Raw genomic sequence first — 19,596 nt, 5'->3', positions numbered from 1 at the left:
CCCCTTGCTGTATTTCAGTCTCCTTGTGAAAGTCATGCAGAGTTCTGCAGAGAGTCTTCAGAGAGGTACTGGTAATGTCTGGATTTCTGTTCTCGCTAATGTCATTAACATTGTGTACCCAGCTTGTACCATGGATAAGACTGTGATCAGAATACAATTACTGTGGAGTGAGGTTCCTCATCGTGCTAACAGAAATGATGATTGAGGAAAATTCTTATCATGACTTGGGAATGTTAATTTCTGAACATCTGTGGCTGAATGCATCAGTAAATAACAGTATTTTTAAAGGTCAGAGTAATGAGGATATACAAAGACTACTTATCATTACCAAATGTTTTCTGTGGGGACTGTTACATAATTTGTGGACAATAAACAAAAATCTGATTTTGTGTTTTCTGCAAAGACCAGAGGAATGCTGATCCCAAGTCTGGGAAGGGGCAGCCTGGCAGCAACCAGGCAAGGATGCTGCCTTATTTACAGCTGGCAAATGGAAAAACAATAAAAATCCTTCAGATGGGTATTGTCCAAATTCCTTTCATTGGAGTCCCAAAGCAGTTTATGCAATCCATGTAAAGGGACTGAGACACCCAGGCCACAAAACTGTTCTACCAGTAAAATCCAAAGCCTTGGCAAAACATGTCCTTCCAAGATAGCAGAGAAGCTCCTCAACAGATCAACTTTTCTTCTGCTGTGAAAGAGCCCTTTGAAATCTGCTGCTAAGCGACATAAAGTGATGGTTATTGGATGGTAGGAGCAAAGAGCTTTTCTGGCTTGTGAACTGAGGAAAGACTGGTTTGCTTGGTTGTTCTGCAGAGCTGCAGAGTCAACACAGGTTTGGAACTCTGCAGCCCTGCAGACTTGCTCAAATTGAGCTCATGGCCCAGACAGGCTTTAACCTGGGTGTCGCTCCTCCTGAGCGAGGCCTGTCAGCAGGCACTGAGCTGGGCAGGTGTCCCAGCTCAGGCCAGAGCCAAATGAGGAGCTGAGGGAGGCAAAAGCAAGGATTTTATTCCTGCTTGATCTGATGCCTTAAGCAACACCATTGCTCTGCAGGTGGGGGAATGCAACAATGTGCCAAAGCCAACTTCGGAGTTATTGCATTTTCCTCTGTACAGGACAAAGGGGCTTGGGGTGCTGTTTGGGGCCATCCACCTCGCACTGCAATGTGAGCGCCTCGTGAGCCTTGGGGAGCTTCCCTTTTCCCTGCTCCTCACTGCAGAGAATCCAGCACATTTCTGCCCACTTTGTGTCCTGTTCTGTCGCTGATGCAGCCTCTCATCAGGGGCCTTTGCTCTTGAAGCTGTGGAGGTTTTCCCCTTGTAAAAAGATATCAAGTGTCCAACTCCTGTTGCAGGGGGAGGAGGGAGGGAACAGAGAGCAAAAAGCTCTCTGGAAAATACCAACCACAACATAATCATTTCTGAAGGGGCATGGAAGTGTTAGCTTTCTGCTTCACTTTCGGCAAATACCAGAGAACAACAGTAAAGCAGGACAGCTCCTACACTGGCTTTGGATCATGGCAGCTGTTTCGTGCTGCTGCTCTCTGGTACCAGCTGAGCGGGGCCTGTCCTGGCTCTGCCCCGTGACAGGAGTTTACAGGGGTTTGGGCTCAGCTGCCATCATCACTTTGTGGAGCAGGGCTTTGCCACCTCGGGAGGCATGGAGGGGGTTTGCAAAGGCAGCCAAGGAAAGACAATCTCATTATGATTAGGCTTGAATGCCCTCCACAACTCCCAGAAAAAGATTGAGCAGTTTACCAGATCAAAACAGTGAAACCCTGAGATGCCTCAGGCCAGCAAACACTCCCAGGCAGAGGAAGCCGGATTTGGCACCAGTGTCCCTGTGTCAGCCTTCACTCAGCCCTGCCATACACCTCAGGCACTGTATGTATTTTCTCACAGCAAGCAGCCCAGCTCCTGGCCAGCCACAGGGTCCTGCAGCCAGGAACTACCAGGATGTGGCCAGGTGTAGGATTCCTTAGTGAAATGGGTTTACAGCTCTCCCACCTGAAACACAGGTTTAACTACAAGTTACCATGCAGTGCATTAAAAAAAAAAAAAAAAAAAAAAAATCCTATTCCATCTTTATTCCATCTTGCCTAGGGAAGATTTTCTAGGGTTATAGAAATTAGAGCTCAAAGGTTTACAATCCCAAGAAGATAAGGCAGTATAACAGCCTCCACACTTTATGGTGTAAGCTTATGAAGAGGTCAAAATGGCTTAGCATGAGGGTCAGTTTTACTCAAAGTCCCTGTTTGAGGAAGGGAAATAACATCCTAAATCTTCACAGTTGACTTCAACATAACTATTACATTATAGGGGTTTGAATTGTTTGGTTTGTCTCCTAGCCTCAGTGGGTTTTCTGCTTCCAGTGAGACAACAAAATGAATCCCAAAATGAAACAGTGCCTCTGAACAGGCCTCTGGCCAGCTGGTGCCAGGGGTCCTGTGCCTTTGCAGGGACAAGTGAGGACTATCATTGCTCTGGGACATGTCAAGGGCTGTGCACAGGCAGCATCACTGTCCTGGTGTCTGTGTGATGTATAATGGTGAAAATGGCCAGTTCAGGACAGCCTTAAAAGCACCTTAATAAGAAACTACAGATAGCTTTGAAGCAACCTCCTAGAAAGCTCGCATGACTAATGACTACAGTAATCTACCACAAAGAAATGGGAAACCTTCATCTTGAGCCATCATGTGTTGCAAATATGTGGAGAACATGGGAAAGCAAGCTATTAGCAATGATATAAAAAGCAAGTAAGGAATTGTTCAGAGGAGCAGTAAATAAATATTTCATAAAATGAGTCATGGGACTCTAAGTGATTTTACTAGGTGGCGATATCAGTCCCAGAACAATTTTTTCACCGTGGAAGTATTTCAGTGCCCTGATACTCTCACACGAACTGCGACCCCATCACAGATTTCAGCTACAAAACCCTCTTGCTAGGCTACAGTTTTATTTCTATACACACAGTGTTTGTGACTGACCTGCTCTGTGGATGCTTCATGCCACCAAAATGTTGATTGTCGAGCAAGCTGGAAAGAACTCGCATTGTTTTGGCCTTGACAGCAGAAAGAAGGGCTCAATGGGTGCAAAGTCTGAAATTCCCCAGCTTAGGGGCTGTCCAGAAGCTTTTCTTTGGATTTCACAGCATTTTAAAATGGCTTTACATATAACCTTCACAAATTTTCTTTTGAGCCTATGGAAACTCAGGGCAGGTGTGAGCCTGAGCTACACCAGCCCCCAGGGCTGCACGAGTCACCAGCCTCAGGGCCAGGAGCCAGCTGTTATCTTGCTAATTAGTCCAGTAATCGCCATGCCTTCCGTTGTCCTCAGAAATGCTGTTTACAGTGTCTTGCTTGGCTCCCTCGGTGCCCCTTGCTGGGCACTGTGAGGTTTCCATCAAATATGATTTAGCAGCAGGCAGCTTGCTCTTAAATAAAACCAGGTGGTTGCCGTGACTCTCCACAGTTGTGTCCCTGGGCATCCAGCTAAAGCACAGACAGGGAGCGAGCTGAGCCCCTCTGCACGGATGGGCATTGAAAGAATGGCTGAGTGGGAGCACTGCTGCTCCTTCAGTGCCACCAGGAGCCAATTTCAATCAAGCTCCAAGTTTGCAAGGGGCTGGGCTGGGTGGCACAGATCATCCAAGGTTGCCAGTGTGGAGGAGTCTGTAGAGCACAGACCAGCTAGCAGGGTGGCTTTATGCTCCTCTTCCTTCTATATTGTAACTACATGAGCAATTTGCCTTTTGACAAATTAAATATAGGAAAATGTCAGGGCTTTCTCCCACCTCCCTGGTGTTCTGTCATTCAGGGAATGAAGATGAGCAAGGATGAGAAAGGGACAAGGACAGTCCCTGCTCCTTTTAGAGTTAGTGACAAAGGTCCCTCATTGCTGGAGGTGTGACTTCCTCTCCACAGCAAGCCTCGAGTCCTGCACATAATCCTGACTTGTCTGGCAGCACTTGGGTTCCTAGGAAATAGAAATGGAAATATGGATATGTGCCAGACACACACAGCTGAATATGTTTGGCTGTCATTTAGTTGGTATGAAACTCACAATCTGACGCAAAGCACGGCTGCCAAACCTGTGCTATAAGGGTCCACAGAAGAGACACGTATAAACATGTATGAAAATGAATGCAGGTCTTTTCCCCCAACAAGCACTCATTGAGGTGGACTGGGTTTTGGCTGTCTAGAAGATTTTCCCAAGTCAGCACTTGCCAGGATAGTTCCGGAGAGTGGACAGGACCTCCAAGCTACCTACTTGTTCCTGGAGGTTATGAAAGTGGTCTTTGAGCAATGCAAAGCATTTGTGTGGTCACAGCCAGCAAAGCTTTGCTCAGTGGTTAAATAGCAGATGTCAGCCTCCAAAACTGCCAGATCGGCAACTGTCAAGATTACTAACTATCATAAACCGTAAAATCCACAGATGGCCTTTTCCAGAGCAACGAAATATTCACTTTGTGTTCATCTCAAAGACTGGGAACTGAATTTTCTAGCCTTCATTCCTCTTCAGTGTCTTCCAGGCAGATACTGTCAGCCAAAATGAGGGTAAGCTCCCGGGAGCCTGGTTTGCAGATGGATGTGGGAGAGGAACATGCTTTAGCAACAACCTGACTTTCTGGTTTTCCAATGGCTAGAGAGTTATTTGGGGCTCCATAAGGAGATGGGGTTGGTCAGGTTTCCACACTAAAGCTGATTTTTAGTCTGGCAAGTTAATGGTTTTAAAGACAAAACTTGGTCATTACTTTGCAAGAGGTATCCACAGTTTCAGGGACACCAGACTTTTGCCAGGCGTGAGCTCCTGCTTCCACTCCGTGCATGTCTTGCTGTCTTGCCCCAAATCAGAAATGTGTGGCATGAGGGTCTGTAAGGCTCCAGATTTGACCAAGAATGAATTGATTCTCTTTGCAGCTCATCTAGAGCTCCCCACCATCAGTTCCGTCTTAGACAAAGTCTAAGACTTGCACTAACCCATTTTTCTGTTTTTGTCTCTGCAAGGCACTTCGGGCTCCTTAATACTGATGTGGCTGCATGATAGCAGCAATGAAGATAAATTACCTCAAAAGTAGGCAATAAGCCTTTTAGCTCTTTAGAGCAAATCAGAGCCATTCTGAACAGCCCACAGACGAAATAAATGGCTGTTTATCTTCATTTACAGATACGGTGGAGAGGCACAGCCTGCAAATTCACTGGCCTGGGGCAGCAGCTAAGGTAGCACAGGACTTGCTGCTCTAAGAGGGGAAAGAAGGAGATTGGCTCCTCCCCACCATCTTTGCCAGCCTTTGCCACTGTATCCAGTTCAATATTTTTCTTTTAAAAAAGGTCACCATAAACAACTGCATTCCCTGCAAATGTGACTGCTAGATCTGCCAGAATAATAATAAGATAGAAGAAAAGACTTTATTAAGTTATCATCAAACTCTTAACCAAATACTTAATGCTTAACACCCTAACATGTCCCTCCTAAAGTAAGGAATATGAGAAAATCATCTGCCAGCAGATGATGTAAAAGACATTTTGAATTATTTGAGTTTTTCTAAATCTTTCCCACAGGAAATAAAAACTGTGGTTTTCCTCTGATGGGAAGAGGTCAGTGTCCTTTTCAGAGCTTATCCAGGTGTTGGTGGGCATGTGAGATTTGCCCAGAGAGCTTGTTCACATTTTGTCCTGCAAGCAAGGTGCTGTCTTAATTATCAACAGGGAACTCCACAAACATGAGCCAAAGGCAAGCAGATATTGTGCACCCCTCTGCAGCAGCTCAGGGGCCTGCTGAACCTGCCACCACTGCCTCTCTGAGAGGAAAAATGTCTTGAGTAATGGACACAAACTCTTTTTATCGCTCCCATGTGTTACCTGCATGGTGGCCAAGGGAAATATGACACAATTGATAAAGATGACAAAAAAATTATACCTATGAATACATCTTTTATATTTGGTTGGTCTCAGATTTTTCCCCTGCTCACAGATGCAAAAGAGCAATCCCTGTGTATGTGCATAACCAGTTTATGTAAAAGCCTGACCATTTCAGGTCTGTGATTGTGTTTTCTTGGTGTTTCTGGACAGCAGCAGGGAAGTTAATGCTGCTCTGCTTGCTTGCAGTATTTCTGTCATTGGTACCAAACCCTGCACTTCCTTACTGTTTTCTGGTGAATTTGCTTCTCAGTAACACTTGCTTGATATAACCCCTTTGGTCATTTTATTTTCAGGTTTGATCTTACTCTCTTGCCTTGCTCACTTTCACTGTTACGATACTCCATCCTCTTATGGGTCAAAAGCATTCTCTGGTATGAAATGCCATGAAATGCTCTTATCTAAAGTGAAAGAGTCAGGAGCAGGAGGCAGATATATTGGTAAGATAAAAGTAAACATTTAATGCCACTATAGTTTGATTTTTTCCAGACATCATATTTTTGACAATGTTTCACACCTCAAATACCACAAAAGGGATATTTTTTCGCCAGCAAACAATAAACTTTACAATTTTAATGGCAAAAGGTTCAATGCATTTGTTGACAAACTTGGAAATGGCTGTGAATTTCCACATTTTGAATTTGTCCTCATGCTATTCTTTCTCCTTTTTTCCCCATAAAATTTAGTTGATAAAATATATATATATATACTACTGATACATCCTCTCCTGGAATTGCCCAGTGATGGGACCAGCATAAATTCTAGATCTATCATTTCCTCCCCTCCTTAGCCCTATTTTATACCACTGTTATAATGAGAAAGAACATAGCCATGGACAGAGTGAAATGGATTTAGCAAACATACACTTCAATGCATAGCACTTAGATAAGCATTTCCAACCATGATGTGTAAATAAATTATAAAATACAAGCAACTCTATAAAACAAGAACATCCTGAGTTTACAAATAAATTATATCCTTCATACATAGAATATGATGTGGATGTTAGTAACAAGCAGTTTCAGCTATGGGTGGGAAAGAAGTAAAATGTAGAAAAGTTAGTATCTATGCATACATAAAATATAAATGTATGTGTGCTACATGTAAATACACACATACATATACAATAAAGAGGGTGAATACATCCATATCTATAGTATATAGAGAATATGTAATATAGCTGAAACTGCCTCAAGCACCAATTTATTACCATTATTATAAAGTTTGCTCAATACTTAAGTAGGACCACTCAAAGTAAGATGGTTTGGGTTGTGTTTTATTTCCTGTCCAGGAGGGTTTGAAGGTAGTTTGAAATCCTCTAGCTGAATGCTACTGAATGCTACTATTTCAGCTACTTTCAGCACCTCCATTCTTTGCAGAATCATCATGCCCTTTGTGAGCTTCAAAAGTTTGCATAAGTGAGCACGAGACTGCTGTTCATTAATTTGGTGGCAAAAGGGTGCCACATTTCCAAGGGAATTTTTTTTTTCTGTTTGTTTTGAAAGGTTGCTTGAAAAGGAGAAAAGAAAAGATAAAGACAATAATAAAATGGTTTATTATTTCCAGGAACAGGTATGGAAGCTCAGATAACCCTGGGATGAGCACACAATAAATGCAAGAGAGAGAGAGATTATTAACTTTGCATTGACAAATCATTCACAGTTTTGTTTGCTATGGTTATTTGGAAACCTCTTACAAATCTTAGGATAACTAGCAACAGCCAGCCTTGTGTCTTCAAAAACTGCGGTGTGTTGCCAATGCAAAAGCCTGTGGAGTTACAAAACAGAGACCATGAGGACATCAGGATTAAGCGATCCATCCATGGATTTGAGAAGAAATGCCTCTCTCTACGGTCATCACCATCTCCTATTGGTATTTAATGATCTCTGCAGTGAGCTGGTGCATCCCCAATGCTGTGCAACCATCCTTCCCATCATATGAACTGGCATCAGAGGTCGCTCAGCCTCTGGCTTAGAAATGAATTTGCTTCTGCAATGAAAGAAACTTCAATTTACAATTTAAAATCTGTTAGGACTAGACAGAAATCTTCACAGACCACCAAGAGTCCAGGCTCTCAGTTGATGCAACTATGCTGTATACCTCAAACATATGCAGAAATTGCTGTGTAAACAGCTGAGATTATAAAATATCTTGCCATAATTTCATGACACTCTGAAATATAGAGTAGTTCATCTGGAATACCTTTACAGGCTTTAACAGAGGGAACTGCAGCAATTTGGCTATGTAGGCTGAAGAACCAGGGTAAGAAAGAACCTTTCAAAGAAGCCCTTGAAAGAGTTTCAAGCATAAGCTTTCCCAATAGTGTGGCTTAAGTTAACTTCATCCAGGTGAGTGCAAGGGGAATGGTTCTGTAGGCAGGCACTCCTTGCAGGAGGGAAGGGGAGTGGTACTGTTGCAATCTGTGAGCAGCTCTGCCACTTCCCCTCAGCAATGTGCAAGGGGGCCATCTCAGGCTGCGTGCCTGTGTATTTATTGGTGCATGTACAACTTTTGTTTCTACAATGATTTTTTTACCTCATTAAAAATGATACAGCAAAATCACAAACATTTGTAAAAGGTGATTTTTGTAAAAGAGTCTATATTTTTCAGCTGTCATCACATTTGAATTCCATGCCACGGGTCCCTATTTTAAGACCAGTCATATTATTGAGATAAATGAAAAAAGTGAAGAAATAAAACCCACACTTCAAGACAGACTTTTCTGTGACCAAACACAGGATTTGGTATGTATTACTCCCAGCATCACTCCCAGCTTTCAGCCTCTATAATTGCCACGTTTAGAGATAAAAGAATAAAATGCCAGTGTGTATCTTTGATCCCTTTTTGTACATTCTATGCAGCTCTCACTAAGAATCATGTTGGAGGATCATGCCATTGCTTTGTGCCAGCTACTATTTTATGGACCTGCGAGTTTCATAAGCTAGGATTTATGGCAGTCGGTCTTCTTAGACGGGATCGGAGACAGATGTTCGGCAAAAGCCCTGTGTGTGGCCTTTACATAAAATGAGAGGGTGTTAAATACATAAGAGTAGCATGATCTTCTACTATATAGCTAACAGTAAATACCCCAAAAAATGGCAGGTGGATGAATTTTCCTCACAACTGGATTTACTTTGTAATAACTCTTCTGATTCTTAATGCAATTGTGCCTCAGTTTTATCAGAGCAAGTGAGATGAGAAGAAAACCTAAGAAAGGAGAGTATTCATTTCCTTCCTTGTCCTTCTATAAAGTAAAATTTTGGATTACATAATGAATGAATTGACAAGGAATTGTTTTGAGGCAAATGCAGGGCATGCATGGCAAAATAAAAGATGTGTGACAAATGTACCAGGAATTAGGACTCTCCTACACCATCCAGAGCACAAATTGACCCAGCTCCCAGAGCCAGAGCAACTTCTGCCTGCTGTGAGAGCTGACACAGACAAGAGGGATGTCTGAATCACCCACAGCACAGCCGAAATCTCCAGCCTATGGCTACAGTTGAATTTATGGCTACAGAGCAACTCCTGTCCCTTGTATGGATAAGGTTCATGTATGGCAAGAGCAGCAGCTCTCAGGAAGCGCCCCCAGGTGCCGGAGGGGATGTGGAGCAGTGCTGGTGTTCCACAGTCAGCTCACAGCCCGACAGTGAGCTGCGATCTCCCGTGACACGTGCGAACAAAGAATTAACCTTCAAACCTAATTACATTAACACTGCTGTTTCCTGCTAAAGCTGTCCCAGGGAAATAAGATTGATTTCTGAATGTGAAAATGATTAGGCATTACATTCGTGTTGCTCTTGTGTGTTTTGGGCTACACAATGCCTTTTAAAAAATCAGAATCAAACCAGCATTATACTGGCAATGCCTTAAAGAATGGATGACTTGCAGGAGTGTATGTATCTTCTCTAAAAAGCTGGCTACTGCAAACTGAGATCAATTTCATAATAAAGTCCTGAATGCTTTATGAGTTTTGTGAATGCTTGTGTTATAGTAGTACAAATTTTGAAGTAAATGCTGTTTTCAAGAAGACAACATTTTATCATGCCAAATCTCCACAAATTTTTTCATTCCTTTTTGTTGTATTAAGCCATCACAATTCTTAAAAACATAGTGGCAATTTCTGAAATAAAATGACAGAAAGTCAAGAATGCATATGGATTTTAGAATATGAATACTAGTATACTATGGGAGTTAATGGACACTCTAATTAGGTCCACAGAAATAAAATATCTGTAAGTACTGCAATTCTGCTCAATTAGTACATATTTTTTAGTATGCTAAATTCATCCTTGGCATAATCAATTTTACTTCAGGGATCAATTTTTGTCCATTGTGTTAAACAGGGTGAACATATACTCTTACTCTTTAAAATGGCCAGGTACACGTAGTTTTTGCTATGCTTCCTAAGCTACAGAAGTACCAAATCGAGCATCAATGAATAATTGAGTTACTGTGGGTGAGGAATATTACATGCAATAGGTATTTTACAATAGCTCTGAAATGTGTCCACTTGATTTATAGAAACATCACCACTCCCGTGTAAGTCATGGACTGTGTGCAGGGATTATTTCCATGGCTCTCTGCAGCTGTACTCAATCCATGGGGCCCTGCAGAGAAGAGACGGCCTCCAAAGAACCAATATATTGTAACTGCTACTGAAATTGCTATAAAGAGAAGAAAGCCAGACAAATTGCATTGTTTGGGGGGATTTTCAGAGTTGGTTGGGGTTTTTTTCTGAGACAAATGGATATATCTTTAACACTTACTTAGAATATATCTTTTGTGATAGGAAATTGCTGTGGAACAGACTAGAAAGTGACTTTCACACAGAAGCTTTTTTCCTTTCCAAATAATCCTATAGATTGTAAGTAGAATTTTCTACAAAATCCAGTGACAAAGGCAATAGAAATGAGTAAGGTTCATTATTACAAGTTGTAGAGCACTAAAAGAAAATAAAACTATACAAATTTACTTCTACTTTTTAAAAAAGCTTTTCTGTTCACCTAACCACTAGAAAATCTATCAGTATTATTTTACCATTGGGACTTGCTGCTTGGGGCATTGTAAGATGGCATTGATACAATGGTACTGGTAAAAGAAGAGTTGCAGTTAAGTACAGCAGTTATTGATGCATTTTGAGTGTATTAAATGATAGTCTTATTTCCTCATGAGCAACAGGAGGATAGCACAAATGTATCTGAGAGAGGAATTTTTGTGAATGTGCTTATTTCAGTATAGGGGAATAAGAAACCTAATTCAAAAAAATAATTCTTCATGCTCTTATGTGATTAAAATGCGGTTTTGCACATTTGTTTATGAAATACAAAGGATATTCCTTCCCACATATTGTTTTGTAGATAAAGAGGCCAACTAGTAGAATAACTGGATGCATAGGGAGGTGCAGACCCTTGTCCTTTTGATGCCAATATGAATTTTGCCATGGCTTCAGGTACTGAGGATTAGTAAAGATGGCATAGCAAACTTGCCTGAAGTATCTACTCATTTGCTTTATTTCCTGATGTGCTGAGCTGAGCAGAGCCTGCACTCCTCAGGTACATCTGTGAGTATGGACACACTGGGCCAGGGCTCAGAAGCTGACAAAAAATGTCTCACAGTGGTATATGTCATAAAGAGATGGAGCTAAATTTTATCAGTCATAGTCTCAAGAAAGAACAAATCACTCATTTTTGGACTGATAAACATGGGAACACTTAGCTTAGAGGGCACTTTTCCAGCAAGTTACTAGCACCAGAAAAAGGGGTTAGGATAAAAGTACTTCTTCATTCATAACTCCAGCCAGTACAAAGCAAAACATATATGAACAAGAAAACAAGTTATGGGGGTTGGATCAAATTGAAAAGATATTTACTTCACAGTAATGTCGCTTCTGTTTCATACACTGCAAAACCTACAGGCTGGGAAAATGACGGTGTTCTCCAGCATATAAGAGAGTACAGAAGAGCATTTAAACAAACCTTATTCTCTGCTAGAAATATGTTTGTGTCATCTGGGAAGCTGAATTTCTCTTTGAGTGGCCTTACTCTGGTAACAAGAAAAGACAGTTAACATTTATTCATATGTTGTACTGATTAGGAAATATCTCTACAAACACAAGTTACTTAGAAACAGCAAGTCTGAAATAGGAGAAAACACCAAGAGAAAAACAAGCTGTAAATACATTTCAAAAGTGTATTTGCTTTTTTTTTTCCTTTTTCTTTTCTTGACTAGCACCATCTGTACACAATAAAGTATGAACATAAATGTTTGGATAACAAAGATTTGCAAGGCACTTGAACAGTTTTTCTGGATAGGTTTTCTTTTAATGAACCTCTCAATGGAAGTCCCACAACCACCTTTCCTCCTTCCTCAGCTAATGCAGGGAAAGAAGTGTCTTCTGCCAGCAGTTCTTATTTACAGACATGTCCTTAAAAGGTTCCACAAAGTGCTCTTTTAGGCTAAGAGTATCAACAACCTTCTATCTCCATTTTCCATGCTTGTTCTGTTTGGTTTTTCAACACTACTCCTCTGTATAGTATAGCAAATCTCTCATACACACAGATGAGACTTGACTCCAACCTTCATCCTCATTCTTTTGTCTTTGGGATGCTGTTTGGAAGGGAAAAGGAGGATGGCAGAGATGTGCATTGAAATCCTCTCGAGGTTCATCCTTTACCGGCGTCTAGAGGTGATATCAAAACAGGTGATCATCATGAGATGGGCCTTGCAGAAGTTGACACGGTTTTCCAAACGCTCAGTCACACATTCCAGGGCCTCCAAGTATTCCAGAGAATCCAGCTCAAATACCTGCTCCAGATCAACTGTGAGAAAGAAAATACACAGATAGGAAAGGTAGACCATACTTAGTGATGACTGGTGGGAGAGTCAGAGCTCAATCAATTCTTTAAACTCATCAGTACTATATGCAACATCACTTCTGGCTTGCCATTGTCTTTAAAAGTTGCCTTTTCTGTTTCACAATTATTAAAATGACACAGCAGCTTGCCCACAGTGAAAAATACTCTTAAGTTGCATTGGATCCTTTCTGGAGCAATCTGCTCTATCATCCTCACCAGAACTACAGATGCCTGTGCCGTGCTCCTTCATCCTCCAGCATATGTTGAATACTAAGCATGTACTGAGTGTTTCACACATTCTGCTGACCAGAAAGAGCTTTAAATAGTTGCTCTCTCCTGGGAGGGAAATCCCTTTGCTGAATTTAGAACTTGGAATTTAAAACAAACCTCTAGGGTCCTTGTTCCTTACACCTTTCCCTATTCCATGTGATTCCCACTAAACTGCTCCAGCAAAGCAAGGGAAGGCACACACATCAATCCCTCCAACACAAGTGCCCAGCAGCTTCCATGGAAGCCAAATGTGAGATACATTGTCTGAGCCAGCACTGCCCATCATATGTGGTTCCTGATGTCTCTGCAACCCTCCAGGCCTTCTGCACTTACCATATCGGAATTAGAAACAAAGGCATCACACAGTAAGGGGACAGCAGTGCACAGCAAACTCTCTCTCTCTTTAAAACTGTCCTGTTTAACTCTCTTCCTTTATAGTGTTCCTGAAACCTATACTGTGGTTGTTTTGCAGAATGTACCTATCTGGTGTCAACTTAAAGCAGCTGTTAAAGGAAGAGCTAGGATGTTGTAAGGGAATACACCAGACATCCTCCTTTTGCTACTTGCAACTATCCTAAATAAACTTTTGCACATTGTGGGATTTTTTTCTAGAACTCTTTTATATGAACTTATCTGCTTGCTAATACTAAAAGCTGTTGTATAAGTACTGCATAAAAACTCTTTATGGTTTTTTTTCTTAGAGGTGCTGAGGTCCTTCTTCATTTGAATGTGAATGCCCTTTGAGCTCTCTGAACTTTATACATCTATAGTTATAAAAAATGGGCCAAATTTCATTTCATTTCATGTAAGCCCACTGCTGCCAAGGGACAAGTTTGCTCCACAGTGTTATTTTGTGATAGAAGAGCAGATTTATAATATTGCTCATATGTTTGAGTGATCTGAGGCCAAAGAAAAAATCTCATTTTCAGGAGCTGTGGACTGAAACATGTGAACGTTAATCTACCAATGGCAACATCCACCACTAGAATGCTCTACCATTTCAACCTTCAGCTCCCAGGCAAAAAGGATTGTTCAGTTCTACTGTTAACATTTAATAAGAGTTATAGAAAATAGTTCTAGAAAGACAGTCAATCTAAAGCTTGCCCTAAGGTCCTATGTTGGCTCATTTTATTTTACAAACAGTAGCTTACATCTCACTCTTACCAGACATTTCTGCTTCCTTCCATCCCCCATATTAAATAAACCAAAGGAAACTTATGAGTTCAGGCAATAAAACAATGTTCTTACATTCACTGAGCCACTTATTAGGATCCAGCATCAGGTACTGTTTGGTCACCTCCAGTTCCCTCATTAACCACTCATACTTGGCCTTGACCTCAGCGATTCTCTGCTGGCGATGCTCCAGGATTTTCAGCTTGGCATTGAAACATATCACCTCCTGCCAGCCAGGAAAAAGAAGCGGGGAAAGAATAGGTGAAGAGGGGAAGAAATACCCAGGTCCATTCAGTGAAATGATCTCCCAATCAATAATACTGACAATGAGCTGTTTATACTGGAAACTTATGAATCACTGCATGAAATCATCCATCATCTGCTGTATTTTTATTGCTTTTGTTTGGTTTTCATGTTTTCCATCAGTAAGCTTTGGAGATTTTGTAATGGTAGTTAATAATAAACCATAATAATTAATACCAGGCAGCATCTTGAAATTAGATTAACTGTAGAAAAACATTTCTTTTTTTTCACCACAGTTTGGCTAAGAGAATCTAAGCTCTTGGGAGTAGAAAATCCATTGCTTGCTGTATTGAAAGCCTAAATACACCCCCATGCTTGGTGCATAAGTAATGCATTAGTCATGTTTTAAAATAAGAGAACTGGTAGCAATATCAAATTTGAAACATCCTTAAACAAAGGGAGTATGTTATGAAAAGCTCTAGCAATTCATAGTCATTAATAAAGAAGATATATTTTCTGTAAAGCTCTGGAGAACAGCAACAGCATGAGGTGGAGTGCTGGAGACAGCCAGCCTGGCCTCACATGACTTCTGAGGGGTGGCAGCCACAAAGACGTGCAGCAAATAAAACCATCTGAGGACTGTGCTACCCTCGCTAGTGTGGAAGCAATTCCAATAACAGAACTGTCCTCATCCAAGCCTGTGTGAAGTTCTCAACAGTATTTCACAATCTCCTCTGCAAACAAATCTGCTGTGGGTGAAGTGCAGTGGAAACACCGCTCCAACAAGTTTCTCCAGGATCCCAAACACCTTCAACAAGTGTCAGAGGCTAGGAAGAAAAGTCTATAACCCATTGTTTCTCTAAAATATTCAACCTAATATACTCCTCCCAACCATATGTTTTAATGACCTTTTAAAATCATATGTTTTATGCTGACCTTTGCAATTCACGCCTGCCAGGAGATTACATGGATTGCACTCACCTTGCTGTCCCCACCTCGCCGTCGCTGGAGCCTCTCCACGTCATCTATCTCATAGACTTTGATCTCAAAGGGCTCCCCCAGCCCCCTCTGCCCGCTCCGCAGTGGCCCGTCCACCCAGCGCACCCCGGGGCTGTTGGCAGGCTTCCTTGCTGGGGAGGCAGTGTCAAGGGATAAAGCTGGAATAAGCCTCCTCCTCTGTGAACCTGCAAATAGAGGAAGTGCCACTGCATGTTAGCACAGCTATTGCTTCTCCTTTCCATTGAGGAGAACTCTACAAATTAAATATGTTTGGCTTTCTCAGACATAGAAGAAAATGGAGGGAAAACCCAGGGAGGCCGTGGGAGCTGTAGCTGCAATGTGCAGTGCCCACCCACCATGAGTGACACCCTCAGTGCCCCTTAGTGCCTGACTCCAGGATCTGACACCCAGAGGGCACACGTCCCCTGAAGTTCACAGAGCCTGTGTCTGCTCCCCATTGATTAGGTCTCAGTACATACAGCTGAGACCATGGAGGATCCAAGCCAGCAGGATGGAACCTGTCTAGCCTGGCTTTCCTATCTCTTTACTGCTACTGACCCTTACACTCAAAGGAAAAGCATTAGCCAGCCTCTGCCAAGTGCCTGCCACATAAGATGCCAAGTCAGGGCCTATGGTAGAGCAAGGAGTAGAATGTGTGTCCCCAGCCTAATGGCAGTGGTTTGCTGGGAGAAAGAACAAAAACACACCAATAAAAGAAAATCAACAGGTTGCATTTCCTTGCTTGCTTAGTACAATCAAAGCAATGGCTTGGTTGAGAAAAACAAACAAACAAACACAAAACTAAAGGTTTTGTAGCTGACACAGGGTCTTCCCTAAGATACATCAGTAACAAAAAGGATGGGAGAAGCCAAAAACAAAAGCCGGAGCCAGCAAGTTTGAATGAAACTATTAACTGGCTTTCTTGGCTGCAAATACATAAGTGATGCCAGCCAGCAGGGAAGAGATGCTGAATGATCATGCAGATTTTATTTTAAAAATAAGATTAAATCATTCATAGCAATTCCCCACATTACATTTATTGAGACTTGAATGGAAATAGTTTCAACATGTCTGTCAATTTTGTGCTTCAATAAAAGCTAAAAAACCCCAAAATATCTACTGATTGCCTAATTTTTGGATTTTCAAGTAAGAACATATTGCCTAGATTCATTCATGGGAGTCTGCTTCTTTGCTGACTTGGAGAACTGTTCACATCTTATCCTATAATTTCTGAGTACAATAGTCTGTGGTGGAAACCAGTAGGTCTGTGTTAGAGACAAGTAATTTAACTGCAAAATCTGGCTTTGAAATGGATGAGAATGGTCTATTGGAAAGCTTAGTCTACAGAGTTTTTATTTGGATATGTCTGAGATAACCCAATGCAGGAAAAAGAGAGCACAGCCAGAGCTGCTTGACAGAGTTCGGGATAGACAGAGAGGTCTGCAAGGCTTCTTTATACCAAACAACCTGAGATTGTCATCCCATGACACTTATCATAGCTGAGTTTATTGCTCAAACTGCAGCCCAGCAAAAAAACTCATGCCAGAGCAAATGAAGCCTTACAAATAGCAGCAAGAAGGAGTTTTTTTAGTTCTGCGGTACCAGTCACTGGAAGACAATGTCAGCATTCCCTTACCTTGAATGCATTTCAGTTAATCTCTAGATTAAACTGCCTGATCAGGAGAAGAATCAGATCTTGATAAAAGGAAAAGCAAAACCTGACCCATTATCATAGCCAGAAACTGACAACAAGAAGACAGACAGTTTGGGAAGACCCCAACAAACTGTGATTCTAAGGTGACTACTGTCAGCAGTGCTAGAGAAGGGTAACCAAATGCTGGGAGCAGCTGCATACTTGAAGGGAGGTGAGAGAGCATGGTGGACTATTCAATTTTATTACACGCAGGCAGAGATCCTGAAATAGGCTCAACCCCTCCTGGGAAACAAGTCCTCCGCTTGCCTAGATGGGAAGGGCCCTGAGTATCATCCTAGTGTCACTCAAGATCAAAAAGATTCAGGCATTAAAGAAGTTTTAAATACTTTTGAGGCTTTTGGCCATGGGGTCTTACAGAAGCAGGCTCTCAAATTTTGTCTGAGTGTAAATACAATCTCTTGGCTGTTTGACAACTTTTTAGAGCCAGCAATATCTGTAAGCATCAGATCTGACCTTCTGTTTAATGCACCCAGTGCTGTTAATTATCTTTTCTTTTTGCCCCACAGTAATGGTCACATCTCCTTTCCTGAATGCCTTTAGACTAGCTCTAGCATTTTAAGGAAGCAGCTGAGCAGACTGGAAATTCCTTCTGCCCAGATCTCCATGCATGGCTGGATTACGACTAAGTGCCCTTTTCCGTGATGTTTGATTTTCTTCCTCTTTTCCCCACTGTGGCTATAAAAACCACCTTCTTGAGTAATGAAGCGCTTTTAATCCACCCCACTGGAAAAACCTCCGTCTCCAGCCGGAATCAAAGTCCAGGTCCAAGACTGTCTAGAAATGCAGGTGGATGGCTCCAATGCACCTTCCCACAAGAACAGCAAAAGGGTCCTACTTTGAGCAAAGCAAAACAGATTACTGGGGCATGAAGTAGAGTAATGATAGTAATTCTTTTTTGCATTTTGTTTCCCTTCATATCCATTTGGCTTAACAGGAAGCAGAAGCCTGTGGTGTAGAAGGAGAGCTCCAACCTGAGGCTTCTTTTAATAGCACTTGGCCCTTGTAGAGGGGCAGCTGAGAGTGCAGCAGTGGCAGGAGACATTAACTCATTGTGTTTGTCTAGGCAGAGCTCATGTCTGGGTTGCCTGTGAGTTATGACAACAGGACAGGCTGCAGTTCATGGTGCACTGGCAGGGCAGAGCTGCCTCACACAGCCTCCTTGCCACCCTCTGCCAAGGGGCTCCTCTGGGACACAGGTGACCCGCATGGGGCTTCCAGGGGGTATAGCTGTGTTAGACACAGAGGAGAAAGAAAAAGAGAGATGTCTGTTTATCTGTACCTTGAATGCAGACTCAGGATGATTTACCTGAGATGTAGCGTGCTTTGAGGAGAAATTAAAATGAAAGATCTTCTTCCTCTTTCCAGTAAGGTTAAAGTGGATCTAGTTTGTTCTAAACATGCACAGATTAATAGGCTGCTTATTAGCCCAGGTACACAAAATAATGGTGCCATTTGACAGGAGGCTCCTGACACTAACCTCTCCATTTAGTCTCTGGTTTTTATCTTAGTTTATGTTAATTTGGATCAGTAAGGAGATACAGCCTAAGCAGAGCTTTGGGGTAAATATCACAAAGCAGTGGACAGCTTTCTCATCCCTAACAAGACACAACAATTAAATTGTTAAAATTAATTTGTTAAAATGTTTTCCATTCATATAGAAAATATTCACCTAAAGTCCCAAATTTATTGGGTGCACTTGATGGAGTTAGGATTTCATCAATTTTGACTCTGTAATAATTACCATGCTTTGTGGGAATTACAGCACACTACTCTTCTATTCCCTATGTACGATTTATAAAGAAAGTGGGCATCCAGAGAGATCAACAGGAACAGATCCCAGCACCCTCCTACCTCTGCCCCACCTCTGCACCATGGCAAACTGGCTGACCCTCCCACCATGTAAATAGAATTCATTCCGCCATTCAAAAAACAAATTTATACCAAAAATCAATCTGAAAGAAACACAGTGAGATGAACCCAGGGTAAAACAACTTCATGATCATTTATGACCATGCAGTATGTAAAGCAAAATGTCATTTGCTAAATGCCCTGAAGGATATGTTTTTCACTTAGTTTGAATTTACCCACTCTCAGAATAACTCCTCTTGAACCTAGCTTGAGTATGAATGACCAGGCTGTGAAATAGCCATGAAAATCCACAGGATATAAGATGTGCTTTTGCAACACATATATTGTTCTACCTTAAGATATTGGTTAAGATTTGGCCAGGTTAAGATAAAGAGAGTAGCACAGCAGTGAGGGCGTGCAGTGTGAAAGTAGATCTGACTGAAAAGTGGTACTGAAGCTACAGTGTATTTCAGCAAAAGTAAGCCTTAAGGTATGAGAAATACAGACCAAGGTATGCAAGGGTAACTTTAAGGATAAAAGGCACACTGACCTCAGTGAAATTCCCAAACTGCAAA

At 41.8% G+C, this 19,596-nt stretch overlaps 1 protein-coding gene across 1 annotated transcript in view; it reads right to left on the bottom strand.

Moving 5' to 3' along the window:
• Nucleotides 1-6,352: 6,352 nt before the first annotated feature.
• Nucleotides 6,353-19,596, bottom strand: part of KIF26B (kinesin family member 26B) — a 276,066-nt gene continuing 262,822 nt past the window's right edge. The window contains exons 13-15 of the mRNA XM_064414701.1: nt 15,442-15,644; nt 14,293-14,443; nt 6,353-12,738 (exon numbers count right to left, since the gene is read on the bottom strand). Coding sequence (XP_064270771.1) covers nt 12,590-12,738; nt 14,293-14,443; nt 15,442-15,644 — 503 coding nt within the window. The 3' untranslated portion in view covers nt 6,353-12,589. The remainder of the gene's footprint in view (nt 12,739-14,292; nt 14,444-15,441; nt 15,645-19,596) is intronic.

Source organism: Passer domesticus, chromosome 3 (genome assembly GCF_036417665.1).
Source record: "Passer domesticus isolate bPasDom1 chromosome 3, bPasDom1.hap1, whole genome shotgun sequence".
Classification (NCBI taxonomy): domain Eukaryota; kingdom Metazoa; phylum Chordata; class Aves; order Passeriformes; family Passeridae; genus Passer; species Passer domesticus.
The sequence above is the reverse complement of the archived record's forward strand: the minus strand, read 5'-3'. Positions and strand labels throughout refer to the sequence as shown.